The sequence below is a fragment of the Esox lucius genome, chromosome 15 (assembly GCF_011004845.1).
Source record: "Esox lucius isolate fEsoLuc1 chromosome 15, fEsoLuc1.pri, whole genome shotgun sequence".
Lineage (NCBI taxonomy): Eukaryota > Metazoa > Chordata > Actinopteri > Esociformes > Esocidae > Esox > Esox lucius.
In genome coordinates, this window is record NC_047583.1 from 25,565,339 (window position 1) to 25,583,523 (window position 18,185).

Here is an 18,185-nt window from a genome sequence, read left to right on the forward strand (position 1 = left end):
AGGCACAGTGGAATTTTACTCCCTCTTTATTTGGGCAGGTTTGCACTCAGAATGTGTCTGTCATGACTCAAGGGAAAACAACACTCAATCTGTCTCCATGCGGTGTAAACTGTGAACGCAGGAAGACCTGAACAGAAAACCTATTATGAGTGGAATGAGACTTGTATGCATTTCTTCCCAGGGTGTGCCAACATACGCACACCACACACCCATACACACGTACGCACATTACAGACAGACATTACAGACAGGCATTGCCGATGGACATACGTATAGTGTCTTGCAAAAGTATTCAAACCCCTGACCATTCTCTAATTTTACTGAATTACAAGTGATGGATGATCACTCTGACACTGTCCAAAGCCGGTACATACTTAGAGTTGTTATTGCAGCGAAAAGTGGCTTAACCAAATATTCATGTTTATGTGTTGAACAAGTATTTACTTAGTTATGCAAACAACACATTTCAGTTTATATTTCTTACAAATATCTCACGTCATCTTTTGGAAGGTACTGTACATAGCGACACAGTTTGTTTATCATAAGTGCACTGTTATGTGCTGCTGTTTTTAGCATGTCTGGGTGTCATTGTGGTTTTCTGTGATTTATCGTGGTTTTTAGCAGTTCAACTGGAATTGGTCTGCCATTCACCATCTAATTTCGTTGGAAGTTGAGTTTTTTTTTCTTTTCTTTTTTCTACATTACAACACTGGGGTTACACTGTGAGAATTTAGAAACGTCAGGTCGATGTGGCCAGGGACTTTGGCCTTTTGTTAATACCCCTCACTGTTCTGAGTTACTACTTGGCCAATGAAGAGGAAGGGCAAGGGGCAGTGGTTGTTGGCTTTGTCATCATGATTGAATATAGCTGTTCAATAAAACGTCCATGGGAGTGGATGACTGAATGGATGCCGCTGGACGCTTAGCCCATATATAATCAGGAAGCTGTTTGGGTTGGAGCGGTGGTCCACACACACACACAAACACACACCCTACTACAAACACTACCCAGAGACACCCACTCATCCCTGACTGGCAGCTGGGGCCCCCCATGTTTCTCGAGCTTAGTCTGGAAAAACTCATTACTCCCATTGGTCCCCGTTCAATCCCAATGGATTAGCGCATGTAATGCAGGGCACTGAGTCGGAAACAGCTTTGGCAACAGGGGAGGGGGCGGGGGGTGTCCAGGGTGCTGTGGCAGAGGATGAGCTTGGAAAACTGGGAGTTGGCTCGTCTGTGGGTGAGCCAGAGGGTGGGACTGCATGTGTGGTGAGGCCGTGTGGTTGGTTGTCATGAGAGGCATCTAAACCAGCCGTGGTGTGTCTAGCTGCATTCCTGGAGGGACCAGGGACTCCCTGCATTTCTGGTTATTTAATGAGGGATGGAGAGGGGTTGGACGCATGCCCCTAGGGGCTTGACCTATGACCCTTCTGGCAGAGGCTAGGTGAAATATGGGCCGATTGGCATTTTAGCACCCTGTTAATATCTATCTCAGCAACTCCCTAGCACCGGAGTGGGTGATCTGATCCCAATGGCATTCAGGAGAGCCCCGAAACAACTGAGACAGGCTAGGCGACGTTTGTGCGTGCTTTGTTAGGAGCTAGTGAGTTAGTTTTCCATCAGTGAATGGGTCACATGGTACATAGTGTCTACTGTTTCGCCAACCGATGAGTACTATATTGACACGCTCCATTTTGATTATATAGTGATGGAGGTCTAATCAATTTGGGGACTGACTAGACCGCCTGACTTCTGTCTGTCTGTTTCCCTCTCATTCAATGTCTAAAAAGGTTTGGCAATGCTGTCGAAATCATTGATTCCAATTAAATGGTCTGGTTTCTAAGGGGTGGGCTTGCGCAGTTCTTAATGCAATGCTGCACTTCTCAGCTTATCATCAGATTAATGTTGGTACTGTTGACTTGGGATTAAAAGGGTCTCTGCTTCAGATATCCTCCCGCAGATGACACCGATAAGACATCAAAAGGTTGGACTTCAGAGCATCTGAATGCTGATGAAGATTGTGGAAAGTTTTCCACTGATACTGGTCAATAAAAACTGGCAATAAAAGCGAAGCCCACATATTATAGTGGTCCTTTGTTTCAACCGTGCGGTAGTTAATAGAATCCCAGCCTCAGTATCTGACAGCGAAGTGCCATTCGAGTTCAGTGCGTCATGGGGCTTAAAGTGGAGGCTCAACTGTGGCTCTGGCTGGCCTGTCATTCACAGCCAGGGCTGTCATGTGATGGGGAAGCCCCCAGGCTGGTTCCGCTACGGGTTAGCCTGGCCTAGTGAATTCACTGTTTTCTGTTAGCGCGCTGCTTCACTCGGCCCCAAACAAAACCATTCTGCGGTGCACAGGCTTACTACGGCTAGCAGGCGGCGTGCTCTTAGCAGATGCCGGTCCACGTTCGTGGTAGGAGTCTAGGAGGGATGTCTGTCAATGCCGCAAATACCCCACGGGTATTTACTTTTTACGTTTGGTCGGTTGTTGGAGTTTCCTCTTCCAGTTTCATACAGTGTTTAGTTCATATATTTGCCTCTGCCCCAATTTGGTGCCCTAGCTCTGTGCTTCATTTGACCAGGGCCTACAGGGGATAGGGAGCCATTTGGGACTCCTCCCTGGATGAGTATTTGACTTGGAGATGACCAGGGAAATAATAAACGCTCAGGCCGAGAGAGATTAAGACTTCCATCATCATAATAATCTACATGATTGTAATTACAGTGTCTGGCTGTCATAACTTCAGGTCTTTGGCAACCCATCTTGGACATCCTGTGCAAGGCGCCGAGGAGAACACATGAGGAGCTCATGTCTCGCTATCTGTCGGACACGCTGAGCAACTTGTCTCTGCTGGGGGAAAAATATCTCAGACAGTTGTGCATTGGTTGATTATACAGTGGAATAGACCACTACTTGTTGTCTTCACAAAGCAGCCAAGTAAACTGGTTCTGCTCTTCTATTTACTAATCATCCTGACAGGGTTCAGGTACGGTTCAACCACTCTGCGGTTAAGTTGTTGAAACGCCTGGTTCTGTAGCTTTGCGTATCTGTTGGTCAGTCAAACAACATGGTTATTGTGGCATAGCATAGTTGGTGTAATGTAAAATACATGAGGAGTCTCGAAGAACGTTTTAATACTGACTTTGTTTAGGTTGTGACAAAATGGACCCCAGACAGTTCAGATGTTCTTACTGTATCTTGCTGTGTTGTTTGCCTGGCTGCCTTGCCTTTTTGGTGGTGTTGGTTGGTTTGGTCTAACGGGTTGATCAGCAACAGCAGGATGTGCCACATCTCCTCTGCGGCTTGTTTCATATGACTGGAATAGAACTACATCATGTGTGACTTACCACTGAGCTGCTGAGCAATCCACTTCAAAGTGGCTGTTTTTCCTTTCAGCCTTTCCTGTCTCGTTTGGAGCCCTCCTTAGCTACTGCCCGTGCACGAGATTTGTCTTTGAGTGAGGTCAGTTTCCTGGTCTCAGTCTATCGTTTTGGACTAATCTCAGGGGAGTTGATCTGATTGCCCAGCTCCCCTGAAATTCCCTGACTGTCCAGGTTAGAACTGGAATAGGCTCAATATGGGTCCAGGAAACCAGTCTCATATGAACAGTGAACAATGCTCCAATTATTCAGCTATAAAAATATTGCATTCATATAAAGGAGCTGCTAACAGTGTTTATGTTAGTGACTGCTATTATCAGAAGGCCTAACGGGGAAGAATAGCAGAAAAGAAAGAGTGAGTCATCTTTAATCAGAAGTTGTACTCAGCTGAGCTCTGGAGAGAATATCAATGTACAGCCTGTCAGGAGATAAAGACAACGGACATCATGTGATCGCTAAGGACTTCATTTGTTGTTTTTTATTTATTTTATTTCCAGAAGGGTTGTAGCTCCATTCATGGGCCTTCTTGACATCTGGACCCAATATGTGTAAAAAAAACAAAAAAACATCTCCAGCTATGTAGTCCTCTTTCTATAATTACTTCTTGAACATGTTGAGCATATATCAGGTTTTGCTTTGAGGTCAACAGTATGCCTGGTTTGATGTCTAAAAAGAGGAATACACTTAAGGATCTCAAGATTATCATTTAAACTGATTCTGCAAATCGTAAGTCATACTTGTTGCAACGTTTTACGGTTAGTCTAAAACTGTGTTTCAGTGATCCAAATAATACTGCACTATTATAGCCTAGGTACTTTTTTAATAGGCGTTTTTAGTAGGATGTCGGTCATCGGCGTCAGCAGTCCCAGTCAAACAAAAGGGTGCGTTTGGATAAGTATTAGGACAAATGTAATTAGTCAATTTCAGGGCAATTTCCTTATTGAATTATATAAATGGGTCCCAAGCCAGATTGAAATGACTCTCAGCTTATTTGGTAGGCGTTTTACAGCTGGTTCAATACAGTCCAAATTGCTGTTGCATTATGAACGTGTGGGTGTGAATGAACCTATGGCACTTGTCACACCCTGTTTTCCCCTGCTGATTCACCTTGGCAACAAAACAGGGTTTGTCTTGTTGCTGAGGGACCGTGTTTTAGGAGAAGCAAGGTATATTGTTGTATCAGCATGTAATTTCTTTTGTTGACACATGAAATGGCGATGATACATTAGTCACCATCCATGTTTGGATGTGTCCCTCTGTGATGGCCCTAAAAGTGTAGTGCATCCTGGGTAAATGTAAGGAGTGTGTATATACCAGACATGCAACATACCTCTAACATACCTCCCATAATACCCCTTCAGGGTGTACCATTTATTCCCTTTAGGGTGTACAGTGCTTATTCCCTTCAGGGTGTACAGTGCTTATTCCCTTCAGGGTGTACAGTGCTTATTCCCTTCAGGGTGTACTGTGCTTATTCCCTTCAGGGTGTACTGTGCTTATTCCCTTCAGGGTGTACTGTGCTTATTCCCTTCAGGGTGTACTGTGCTTATTCCCTTCAGGGTGTACTGTGCTTATTCCCTTCAGGGTGTACTGTGCTTATTCCCTTCAGGGTGTACTGTGCTTATTCCCTTCAGGGTGTACTGTGCTTATTCCCTTCAGGGTGTACTGTGCTTATTCCCTTTAGGGTGTACTGTGCTTATTCCCTTTAGGGTGTACTGTGCTTATTCCCTTTAGGGTGTACTGTGCTTATTCCCTTTAGGGTGTACTGTGCTTATTCCCTTTAGGGTGTACTGTGCTTATTCCCTTTAGGGTGTACTGTGCTTATTCCCTTTAGGGTGTACTGTGCTTATTCCCTTCAGGGTGTACTGTGCTTATTCCCTTTAGGGTGTACTGTGCTTATTCCCTTTAGGGTGTACTGTGCTTATTCCCTTTAGGGTGTACTGTGCTTATTCCCTTTAGGGTGTACTGTGCTTATTCCCTTTAGGGTGTACTGTGCTTATTCCCTTTAGGGTGTACTGTGCTTATTCCCTTTAGGGTGTACTGTGCTTATTCCCTTTAGGGTGTACTGTGCTTATTCCCTTTAGGGTGTACTGTGCTTATTCCCTTCAGGGTGTACAGTGCTTATTCCCTTTAGGGTGTACTGTGCTTATTCCCTTCAGGGTGTACATTCTCTTTAGGATGAACTGTGTTTTCCCTTTAAATGCGCCATGTATATTCCTTTTAGGATTTACAGTTTTTTCTGTTTAGGATGTAGTAAATGTTACTTTTAGATGTGCAGTATATTTTTTCCTTTAGTCTACACAGTTTATTGACTTATTTAGTTTATAAATAATTTAGTTTATATTCACTTTAAATGTACTGTATAGCCTATATTGCTTTTAGATTAACTGTATGAATTTCCCTTTACAATGTACAGAATATTAACTTTAGGATGTACAGTATATTCTCTTCAGGATAATTTACTGTATATTGTCTTAAAGCTGTAGGCCCATTGTATTTTGTCTTTAGGATGTATTGTATATTTTCTGGGATGAACAATAAATTGTTTTTGTCAGGAAAAGGAAATAAAAAGGATATTAATGAGACTGATAAAAGTTAGTGTCCGTTAGCATTGCTATCAGCATTCTGATTGTTACAAGCTGCTCTTTCAAATGGAAGATATTAAAAATCCCCCATCACCTGAAATGTTCCAGTCTGTCTCTTTGTTCTTACTTTTTGGATAAAAGCAAGGAAAAAAAGCAGTAGAAGAAAAAGGAGAAGAAAACATCAATTGATGGCTGTGCCTCAAAGAGTAGCCTATTTCTTTCCTGAAGACTGTGTTCTTGTGTGTGCCTTTTTTTTCTTCATTAAACTGGCCTGGGTGAGACAGAGGGGAATGGTTTCTCCATCCAGAGGGCTCTGATCCAAGTTTTGCTGCAGCTCTTATACATGCTGTACCTATCCACCTTTTGGTTCCCCCTTTAGTTCCCTGACACAGAGAAGCCCTTTTTCCGAGGACACGTCATGTGAAGTTCACAAAGGGATCATCTGCTATGGTAGGAACAGACCAATCTACTGGAGTCGAACACATGTCGAACACACTCCGGCTCCGTCCCAAATGCACCCAAGTGGCATGTGACTCATACAATTCAACCTTAGTGAAATTAGTGCACTAAAAAGAGAAAATGGTGTCAAATGGGACACCGCTTTTGTGCTGATGATGCTAGTTCATTCCGGAAGGACAAGGTTGTATGTAAACAAACAGACTGTCTGGCGTTTTTGCAATGACTGCTGAGGAGTTTTTTTTTTTTTGAGGTTGTGTAAAGACATCTTTGTTTCATGTAATGTTTAGGTTAGGCAGTCTACATGCAGCATATGTTTGTTTCTACTTGGCCATTATCTTTATTGCCATCGTACATGTTCAAACCACCAGCCTTCGTAAGTGGGTGGTTCAGTGAGGAAACAGTCGTTTGGAAATATCATAGGCCACACTACAGTGTCATATCATTCAAACAGATGCTGCTCAAACATATTCTGCTGAAATAGCCTATACATTTACTGATTTTAATGTATTCGACCATATAAAAAAACCATTTTAGACTGAAATGCCCCCATATGGAATCATCAAAGGTAATGCCATAAAGCTCAACATATTATTTCCATTGAGGTCCTTCAAACACATGCAGGCTGGCTGCTGTGAAGAATGGCTGTTTGATCTGTTCTCTGTTGTCCGTCCCTACTGTAACAAAGTGGTAAAGTTGTTTTCTAGTACTCCAAGACTTCAATGGTGTGGATTGCATGAGTTGTGTGTGTTTCACAGCCACAGGAGTTAGCCTAGCTAAACACCCACACATCCTTAGTGAAAACCCCTATTCATAGCAACTGAAAATGCTGAATGGTGTTCGCTCAGTGATTTGTGGAAGGTCAGAGTACAGCTTGCTTGAGTGTTTTGGAAGCTGGTCATTCTCTCTCTGGAGAAATGACGAATGCATGTTCCTTTCATCTAACCTTTGCCTTTTGTGAATAAACCTTACCAGCCTGACGCTTTCTGATCCTAACCTGACACGGACTGCTTTGTCTTCACATATTGGGTTTAACTTTCCTGTCCTGAAATGGCAATCTGTTCCCTATAAAGTGCACCACTTTGATGTTTTTTGATTAGAGACGAGAATGGTACTCATCTGGTGACTTGGGAACCCTTGAATAAGTGTGGTAGTGTCTACCTGGTTTGAACCAGAAAGCCTTATTTGGAATCTGTTTCCAGTGACCTGTTATTTTCACAGGTCCCGATAACCGGAGGGTTGAGAAAGTTCCCATGCAGAGTCCCAGGCCTAAAATCTGTTTGCTCTGGGGCAGTTATCCGGAGTACAAAATATTTACAGAACAGTACAAGTTAGTTAGCTTCCTTATAGAAAACAGAGAAGGAATGCATGCATCTCCAGAGATTTAGTGAAACCTCATTGGTGAAAGTCTCATTGATTGTTACCCATTTATCTGTGCATTTTAGGTTGAGGTGATTTCTTCAGATTTTCTGCTTTGTGTTTCATTTCTTTCCATGCTCCCCTCCCTATTCCTCTCTCTCGGTATCTTACTTCAGCAGAAACAGCAGGAGTTGAGTCTGCCTCCTGTTTAATGAATGCTCTCAGAACAGAGTTGCATGATTACCTCTCACAACATCCGCATCGCTCCCTCTTCAAAGACTAATGTCTTGCCATTTGTTTTGACAGGCCTAGTCGGGATCGTTGAATATCACTCGCTTCTTAGTAACTGTACCAACTGAACTTTGACCTGTGCAGAGTACCACTGAAGTGCTCCCTCGCGTGCATTGTAACGGTTGGCCTATGGTCTCAAGTGAGTCCTGGGAGCGTGATGAGTAAAACCCCTGCTGACAATGCCACCCCCCCACCCCGGTTAAAGCTTCACCAATATGCGTCACCTCATGAAGCTCCCAGCCACATGTCAGTCTGTGGCGTGGTGAAGGCTTTGAAACTGGACTGGTGGACAGCTTGGCCCTAGGAAAGAATGCCATAAAACGCTGTGCCACTTCTGAGCGCAGGGCCCCTAAATTGAACCTGTTCAAAACGGTACGCCGTTCAGTTTTGAGGCCCATGCAGGGGAATGGAAGCTAAGGCAAATTCACAGGGAGATTTGTGTATTCAACGTTCCTTCACCACTCATTCAATGCTCATGATTGAGTGCATCTGTTTGAAAGTACTAGGACCTCTTTACCCCTGTGGGAAGAGAAGCGGCCAGGGATTCAACCTAGTCAGCGCAGTAACCCCCCCCCATTTTTCTGTGCATGTCCATGTGCTGCTGTGCAGGGTCACTGACATGGCAGGCCGAGGCCTCGTGACAGAACGCTGCGTCCAATCTAGCGCCCTCTTTGCGTTTCTGTTTCTAACTACCTCATCTCGCATCACCTTATTGGAGTATGAGAGACTCAAAGTGCCAAGCGCTATAGCTGCCCGGGCCCCTGAAGACTATCTGAGGATCGTGAAGTGAAACATCTGGTAGGTATGTTCAAAGTTCAGACGGTAAAAAGTCTGGTTGGTTTATGCTACTGGCCCTGGACCCAAGCCAGCCGCGCAACTACATGGACAAATATGGTAGGATGGTGATGCTTTGCTGGATGAGTCGGGACAACTCTATATGGTCATGGTTTGTGTGTCTGTGTGTGTCTGTGTGTGTCTGTGTGTGTCTGTGTGTGTCTGTGTGTGTGTGTCTGTGTGTGTCTGTGTGTGTCTGTGTGTGTGTGCTAGTTATCAGATGATCTGTCACCTCCTAATCCACACTGAGAGAATGATTGGGGGAGAAATGAGACTGAGAAGACAGAGCGGGGAAACTGTGATTTTTCCACTATAGGTGACCCCTGTAATGTCTCTGTCCCGTCAGTATACGGGGCTTTTTCTCTCTTTATGGGGAATCCTTGAAGTTGGATGTCTGGTTGTGTAATTTTTCATTTAGGCCTTGGCTTTAACTGCGTCAGGCCCATTTGACTTGCATCACATTCTCTGTGTGACAAACGCCATGCCTGGGCACTGACATAGACCTACAGCCCTGAGGGGTTATATGCGGTGTCTTTCTGTTTAGAAGTGATGCACATCACGCCCTCACAAAGCAAAAACGTTTGAGATTAATGTCTTGGCAAAACTGCATTCTGACCGTATTTCACTAACAGTGAGCCTTGTGTCTCTCCTCCAGGGAGCCGTGGTGAGAGACGGTGACATACCCTAGAAAGGGCCCAAACCCGGCCACCCCCGCGCCATGGCCCCTCGCAAGCGTCCAGGGCGGGGCATCTCGGATATCTTCTGCTGTTTTAAAGGGAGCGATCACCCGGAGATCACCTACCGCCTTCGCCATGACAGTAACTTCACCCTGCAGACCATGGCGCCCACCCAGCCCATGCCACCCCAGGAGGAGCTGGATGCCATGTTCTCTGAGCTGGTGGTACGTACTGTTCCTGGGCTGGGCACTGTGCCATGGAAACCTGTTTCCTCTTGTTGTGTGTCTGTCTGTCAGTCTGTCTCTTCTGCGTCTCTCTTTCTCTTCTGCCTCTTTCCTTTTTTCTGTTTCTCTCTCGTTCCTCACTATCTTATGTCTCTGTTTACAAACTTCCTCTCTTCTGCCTCTCTGGCTGTGTTCTACCTCTCTCCTGGTCTGTTCTGCCTGTCTTCTGCTACCCCACCCCCCCCCAGTTTATCGCTCATTAAGAGCTGCTGGTTGGTAGTCGATTCATCTCTTCAGTATAAACAGATGACTAAAGAGATCTTGACATCAAAAACGCTCAACCTAATGGTGGCTTCTTAAACAGAATTATTGCATTGGATGTAATCTTTTTTGTTTGGCTATAATTTATTACACGATTACAGTCGAGCCACAAGCTTTCCGGACTGTGAGGTAATTGGCTATCTTAATCATGTGTGAGGGATGCATGGATGGCTGCCATATGGAAAGGCACAGCAGCCAAGTCTACACTTGTTTGTCCTGAGCTCTGTCATCACTGTAAGGCTGTGTTATTGTCCCTGACTCATCAGAACTTACCAAAGGAGGAGCTTACTTTTCATACATGCATCTCCTGTGAAATATTCTGTTCGCTTCCAGTGAAGTCAGAGGCCGCAATATAAAGCCACTCCTCGTCTAGCTTGAGCACACGCAAATGTACAAGGCCAGATTTCCGCTCCACGGCCATGCGGCCCTCTTTGTGGAGCCACCACAGGGTTAACGTACGGCCAGTGATCATGCCTAGTGCTTTTCCTAATGATCCCAACGTCTCTGTGATCTCCTTGTTCCGCTTACTAATGGCCCTTTAAAGGGTTAGCCGCGACGAGTGAGACAATACCGCTTCTCATTTAGCTCTTCAAACTCCGCCGAGCATGGGGCCAGTGAGCGTCTGTGCTGGCAGGGGCCGCCGTCGAGTGACAGTGCCTGTCCCTGTCCCTCCCCGGCAGCAGCAGCAGCCCACGGTACGGTCGGGGCCCTCGACTCGCGGGGCTGCACGCGCTCTGCCGAGTCCGGCGTTCCTGGCACTGGCCAAACAGGCCTCCTGCAGAGAACCCATCTGCGGCCATTGTGTGCTCACAGGACCTCTCACAATGGGCCAGAACAGAGATGTCAAACAGTGTCAGCCTAATCCTTGCCTGGTAAACTCCACGGATCCATGCCGCACAACGAAGGAAATATGGCTCGGCTTGTGTTCAGTGGGCACCAGGCGGATGAAAACATCCCGAATCGTGAAGGGGCCGTGACGGAGGAGAAATTAGGAAGAAGTACATTATACATAGAGAGGGGAATGTTTGTTCTTTTGATGTTATTTATATTACTTCAAGGGTTGGCAGCTAACCAGTTGAGGAAGCTCTGTGGTTAACTTTATTATTTCAGACCTCCATTCTGTCCGTCAGTCTGTCTGTTGATACACCAGCCGGTTGTGTGTCCCTGCCTTGGAGCTCCGTAGGTCTTGTCTGGATAAGATCAGGCCTGTAGCTTGGCAGACCTGGAGAAGAGATGTGGCATCTGGTAGTGACGTTGTCGTTCTGGTATGCCTGTTGTTCACACTGAACTGTCTACTCTGGTCTAGCCACACGGTTTAGCTGTGTTTTTAGGTTGCACGGTGTCCGTCGGTCAGAACAGTGTTTTTCATCATCTTTATTTTTTATTTTTCACTCCTCTCCTCTGTCGCCTCCTGTCACTGCCGTGCTGTCATGACGAGATGGGAAGTTGACCAGGCTGCCTGTAATAATTTACATGTGAAGTTAATATAATAGCACCCCAACATCTGGTTTGGGAACCGACCAGCCCAGCCAGGATTGCTGATGCATTATGGGTCTTGTCATAGAAATGGGGTGCTGTCGGGTCACTCTCAATATGCAAACCCTTTCATATTCCACTTGGCAGCCTTCCTGTGCTGTCCGCACACTGTCCAATGAAATTCTAATGGATGTCAATAGTGATGTGATATTCCAGGGACAATTGATGTTTGGTTGGTAATGATTGGTAACAAACATGAAGCGAGTAGCCTGTATCCTGATGCAGATACACACACACACACACACACGCGCACACAGGGATTTTGAGTTCATACTGTAGCTTTGAATTATCAGCAGATCTCCTCATATCTTCATCTTGATTAATCTGCTTTCCATCTTTCTAACCAAACCGCTTTGACGTCAGAAAACAAAAACATTTTGTGAAAAATGTCATTGCGAATTATAGCTGCGGTGCAGCGATGAACCAGTTTCCTACATGTAAGGCCATATCAATAAATAGCCAAGCAACAACAACAAATCTACTCCCCCTTCACATTTGCTAATGAATGTTTCAAAGTCTTTACATGTAAACATTCTGTATCAACCGGACCAGCGGTTCACAAGTAAATACATTAATTTAGCATTAGCAAACATGCTAACCCTACATGGTAAGGATTAATCTGCCAGCACAGGGTTAGAAAGTTTTGTTGCATAGTCAAATTCAGACAACTTGATTCTTTAAATGAGACAATATAATTGTAAAAATCTGAAAACAAGAATAACCGTTCAGCTTTGAATTGGTTATTCTACAGAATACTCAATTGTCTGCTTGTTTTTATTATTGAAGTAGCATTTTTTTTCCCAGTGTATGAATACAGTGCTCCTGAGTGATCTTGAATCAGATTAATGTGATCATATGTTTCGCATGTACTGTGTCTGGAAAGGTCTGATAGTCCCTCTTACCACAGGTTCAAGAGCGTGTCACGTCTAGAGGTGCCTGTTAACCCACTAACAAAGTCCTGTTTCCTCTCTTCCTGCAGGATGAGCTGGACCTTTCAGAAAAACACAGGGAAGTTATGTTTGCCCTACCAGCTGAGAAGAAATGGCAGATGTACCTCAGCAAAAAGAATGTAAGTTTCATGTGTGTGTGTGTGTGTGTTCCTTCAGTCTCAGTGAAAGAGGTCTTTTATCATGGCTGCCAGACAAAACATGGGGCAGCTATGCTCCCTCCCCTACTCTCTACTCCCCACCACCATGCCCTTTCCCCAATTCAGCAGAGTCAACACATCAAAGCCCTCTGCTGGTGTTGCAGTACTCTAATAGGAACTTATCCCCAGAGTTGTTCTAGGCTCTTTAATAGATTGGGTTTGTTTCCAGGAAGGCATGTTTTCATCTGTCATGACTGACTGTAGCTTATAAATCTCACTAGTTAATACTGTCTGGTTTGCCCTTTTGAAGTACACACTGAGGTCATTTTAACACAGACTTAAACCTAAACAGGAGTTTTAAGCAGTGAAGTTTTACATGGAATTGAATTCATGAAGGAGAGGGTTTGAATGAATTTGAGGTCTCCCCTGGTCTGATACAGCTCTGTAATTGGTGGTTTTCTGTTGTCTGGCAAGTCCTACCCGTAAAACCTCATTAATATGAGAGAAAGAGACCAGAGTGGGAGCTGCAGTGCTCCCATAGAAACGCCAGTGCAGCTGCTGTCTGACGACCAGTTGGCAGGCTGTCTTCTCCATGGTGGGCGCCTAGTAGCATTGCCAGTAGCCAATAGCAGGTGCCTGTCTCTCTGGGCCAAGGTAGCTCTACTTCACCTCCTGTTACGTTACATTACATTTCCTGTATGCATAACTTATGTTCCTACCGAGGTTTTAGTCCCAGAAGTGAAACTTTGCAAGACTTTCAGGGGGAGATTCCACAGACTACAAGTCAGTGGGAGTAGTGAAAATTGTGTCATTTAAATCTAACTGTAAAAACCTAGATTCAGGCATATGGAAGCTGAAACTTTATTTCAATCACCAGAAAGAAGCAAACTGGCACTTTCATTTGTGTAAAATAAACAAAACAAGGTTGTTTTAATTTGATCGCGTGCATATGTGCAGTGGGTCTTAGTTGGCTAACATCGACATGACCTCACTGAGTGCCCATCCTAGGGTCAAGCTCTTGTCTTATTATTTTGTTTGGTTTTCAAGCTTAATATCACTCTGTTTGGAATATTGCTTATCAGTGTCAATAGTGACAATTTGCCAATTTCAGTTTAGGTTCCAGACCAGGTCTAATATTCACTTGGCTGGAACCTAGCAGCCCCAACTGCCAAGTTGTTCAGTGTCGGTAGCTTTCTTAAGGGCTGTGCTCTCTGTGCTCTGTTATTGACCTACAAAGAGAGCGTCCAGCTTGCCAGTCTCCCAGTGAGTACTGAGCAGCACTGTGCTATATTTCACGACAAGTCATTACTACTGACATCCTGCTGACCCAGTCCTTAACACTGTCAGAACTCCATCTATGAGTGTGTAACCCTGGTTTTAGTCTACTGTATGGTCAGGTTTGGGACCGGCCTTTCTGTGGTCCGTGATGGATGCTCATCTATATGCACATTGCTAACCATTCATGGTCCCATATCAGGGAATTTTTTGATATATTTTGATATATTGTCGGTCCTTATGAAACCATTGCTCTTTAAGGTCCCTATGAAATCTCCAATGTGGATAAAGCCGACAGAATCCTGGCATTTAAAATGGAAATGAATATTACCTATTAAATGTTTTTACTTCATTTAGAAGGGGAATGTATTCAATGTATTACAATAAGTAATGAACAGAATATGTTAGTGATTCGTATTTTAGATCAGCCATACTGTCTTTGGTTTGCTGGTGTTCTCGGCTGCTTTGGGATGTGTGGCTGGTCAGTGAAATCAAAAGTGCCCATTTCACCTAGAAGCCTACCTACAGTATCCATACTTGGTGGGACACACTAACACTTCCATGATGACGCGTCCTGGGCTTGGAAAATATGTGGAACGCAGACTCTCAACTGGAAGAGGGAAAGAGCATCTGGGAGAATTTCTCTTTTGAAATGACTGTGGGAGAATGTTTGAGCAAACTTGTGGAATGAAGGCTGGGCTCGATGGATGTCTTGTCATGTTCAACATTGGCCAAACGTCTGCTGTGATTTAAAGAGGAGCAGCTGTAGATTTCTTTTTTTTTTGCCTTAACACGATGAATGATGTAAAATGGCATTGTTTCAGTTCATCTGCGTTTATAGAATTCTAGTACTACCATCTTGTGAGAACCCAGTCAAATGAGGGAAAGTAGCCGTCAAGTAAGACTATGGTCCAGTTTAGCCTAATTCCTCTCCAGCGATGCACAGGGTATTTCTAGAAGTCTGTGAGCAAAGATGAAACTGCATAGCAACCATATGCATTGAAAATGTAGTAAAGGTGTTTGTCTGTGTGATGAATCACTGTCTGTTTTCCATTTCAGGATGGAGAAGAGAATAAGGGTGCTACTAGTTGGCCGGAGTTCTACATCGACCAGTTGAACTCCATGGCTGCTGTAAGTACACCACTTCCCTCATCGTATTCTGTATACAACTGCTGATGCAGTAACTCCCTACAACGAACCATGCAGACATTGTGTAGACAGAGCCATGTGATTTTGGTGTTTCACTAAGTGCTTTATAGACCCTCTATTTTATGGGCATCTCTCCTTGTAAAAGCTTCTGGTCTGATACAAAATCTGTGGGAAATTAGAGTAATTTAGGGGGAAATATCAATTGGTGTTTATAGGTTTGGCTGGAGGGGAGAGGTCTGTGTGTGTGTCTTGTCATAATTCTACATATTTCTGTCATCTGCAAACATCTTTGTCATACAAACATACTTTTGTTTTTATTTTATCTGGTGAGTTATTGTGAGCGCATGCTATTTTTCAAATGACAACCTGAAAAGGCTTGTTCACCTGACAATGTATGGTTTGACAAGGCGTTAATCTATGCTCCATGAATGTTTTCTCAACCTGTGAGGTGTGATATGTCTACGCACCCTTCCTCCGGTTCTAAAGCACTAGTCCAGGTAGGGAACCCTGTGGCTCATTTTTGTCAGGTGTTGAATCCCTAACCTGAAACTTACATAAGTGCCCCAGATTGTAGAGGAAATGGCCTCCAGTCGTGTATCACATAAGAAACTGCCGGTTGGCTGCTGGGATAATGGCTGAAGAGCTTCCTGTTGATGGTGGTCTGCACTCAGGGATTGGTGCTGGTTCCGTCCCAGTAATGTGGCTGCTTGGAGTCAAAGTTCATTACTTGTCATTACGTCATGGAGCCTGGGAATTATAAAGAGCCGTAATGGGCCTTAGGTAGAGCCTGGTACCACCTAGCCTTGTTCCATTTGCGTGCACATTGTCGTTAAGATGCCTTGAATAGAACATTTTCTAAATTCATCAGAGGAAGACCCTTATCGCGCTGGAAATGGAGGACGAGGAAGAGCGAAACAAGACCATAGAGGGCTTGAAGACGGCTCTGAGGACACAGCCCATGAGGTATATCCATGACACCAACAATCACACAACCCCTCTTTCTATTCGGATGTGTGTTATGTATGTGTTTATGAAATACTCAAGTGTGTTGTCACTGCACTTTTTAACCTGGCTTGTGATATGCACCCATTACAGTAACATCCACTTAGATGACCTGATTCCATTTCTTTTATCAGCTTTGAATTATGATAAATTGTATTCTCTTCTGAGTTTGAGTTATCTGAATACGGCAGAGTGTGTCTGATATTTGCACAAAGTAAATGGGTTAGGTTAATTCACTGTGCTCAGTCTCTCAGCCCCATTCATCATCATTAGAGTGACCTAATATGATAAATCACTAGGCTGGGCTTTGTGTTGAGAGCCATTCAACAGCCCCCCGTTCTTTCATTCTGCTGCCACTTCCCTCTAGTCCAAACACCACTGCCTTGTTATGATATCACAGACCTATGCCCACGCCGGGAGTAGCTTGACACAAACACACCCACACATGCAGGGCAAACACACACACACACAAGGTAATGCTTGTTCCCCTTAAGGTCCTCTGTAGTTTAGGTCAACACTGCCCTTTTCACCTTTAACCTCTAACCCTTCCCAGGGGTCATAGTAGTATATCACTGTGGAGCTCTGTCTGTTTTCTTCATGCCTGTCATATTGTACTAAATGGTGCTTGACTATTGGCTAACAGTGTTTATTTTTTCATCCGTTCTTGTTTTAACTGAATGAAAGGTGCAATTTGAATAGCTTACGTCAGGCACAGACTTCACACACGTGTGCAACTCTCTAACAGTTTCTTTGTCACTGTAAAGGGTAAAAAGTGACCTAAAATCAAATAAATCTTTAGTGATCACATCACACATGGACATCACATTGACTGGGAAAAGACCACCCCACACCCCCCCCTGCCCCTTGGCAATTTCACTACTGTTTACAGTTTTTAATCTCACCAACTCCCCGTTTTCTTATGAAACCAAGTCAACTGTAGAATGAGGTTTCTTGCTATAATAAAATAAAACAGTGGGCTACAGTTGGCACTGATCATGTAATGTTCAGGGACAGAACAGGGTTCGTAGTAAAGGTAATTTGTTTCTGGGGTCATCTGAAATGGCACTGTTTTACTTACACCGTGGTCAGTCTCCTCTGAACGTAAACCTCAATACATGTCTCCCTATTAAGATTTGTGACTCGGTTCATCGACCTGGACGGCCTGACGTGCATCCTGAACTTCCTGAAAAGCATGGACTATGAGACCACCGAGTCCCAGATCCACACGTCCCTGATCGGCTGCATCAAGGCCCTGATGAACAACTCCCAGGGCCGTTCGCACGTGCTCTCTCACACCGAGAGCATCAACATCATCGCCCAGAGCCTGGCCACTGAGAACGTCAAGACCAAAGTGGCCGTTCTGGAGATCATGGGCGCCGTTTGTCTGGTGCCAGGAGGCCACAAGAAGATCCTGCAGGCCATGTTGCACTACCAGAAGTTTGCCTGCGAGAGGACTCGCTTCCAGGTAGGAGGATAGACACCACTGTGGCCAAACCTGTAGCTGTGATGGACGTAACACTCCAAAGTGTTGCACCCAAAGGCTTTCTCAATCTTGCTTTAATTGATTAGCACCATCTTTGAACAACATTAAGGGATAGTTTGACCTAGATTCATATTTGGGTGAAATTTGGCTTACCCTGAGATGTTCTTTAAGGCCCATGGTGTCATTTTTCACAATAAGCCATTATTCACCCCTGTTCCAGCCTGGAATTAGCATTATTCGCATTGGCCAAATTTGAAAGTGTACATCCTGAGCCACAAAAGCTGCATTGCAATCGGAAACCTACTCCGAAACTTGTTTTTTCGGGTGTTTTTTCGGATGTCCATATACGTGGAATGCCTGTCTTTATCAATGTTTGGCCCTTCAATCACTCCTTTTCGCCTTCTGTCTTAGAGTCTGTTGAATGACCTAGACAGGAGTACGGGCCGCTATAGGGACGAGGTCAGCCTGAAGACGGCCATCATGTCCTTTATCAACGCAGTGCTCAGTCAGGGTGCAGGGGAGGTG

The 18,185-nt window shown here is 44.6% G+C and overlaps 1 protein-coding gene across 4 annotated transcripts in view; it reads left to right on the forward strand.

Annotated features, from left to right (window-relative positions):
• daam1a (dishevelled associated activator of morphogenesis 1a) overlaps positions 1-18,185 on the forward strand; it is a 53,419-nt gene that overhangs the window by 16,552 nt on the left and 18,682 nt on the right. For all 4 annotated transcript variants that reach the window (XM_013137397.3, XM_020054169.2, XM_013137396.3 and 1 more), the window contains exons 2-7: positions 9,562-9,807; positions 12,644-12,733; positions 15,086-15,157; positions 16,044-16,138; positions 17,309-17,642; positions 18,072-18,182. In XM_013137397.3, the coding sequence (XP_012992851.2) occupies positions 9,625-9,807; positions 12,644-12,733; positions 15,086-15,157; positions 16,044-16,138; positions 17,309-17,642; positions 18,072-18,182 (885 nt within the window). In that variant the 5' untranslated portion in view covers positions 9,562-9,624. The remainder of the gene's footprint in view (positions 1-9,561; positions 9,808-12,643; positions 12,734-15,085; positions 15,158-16,043; positions 16,139-17,308; positions 17,643-18,071; positions 18,183-18,185) is intronic.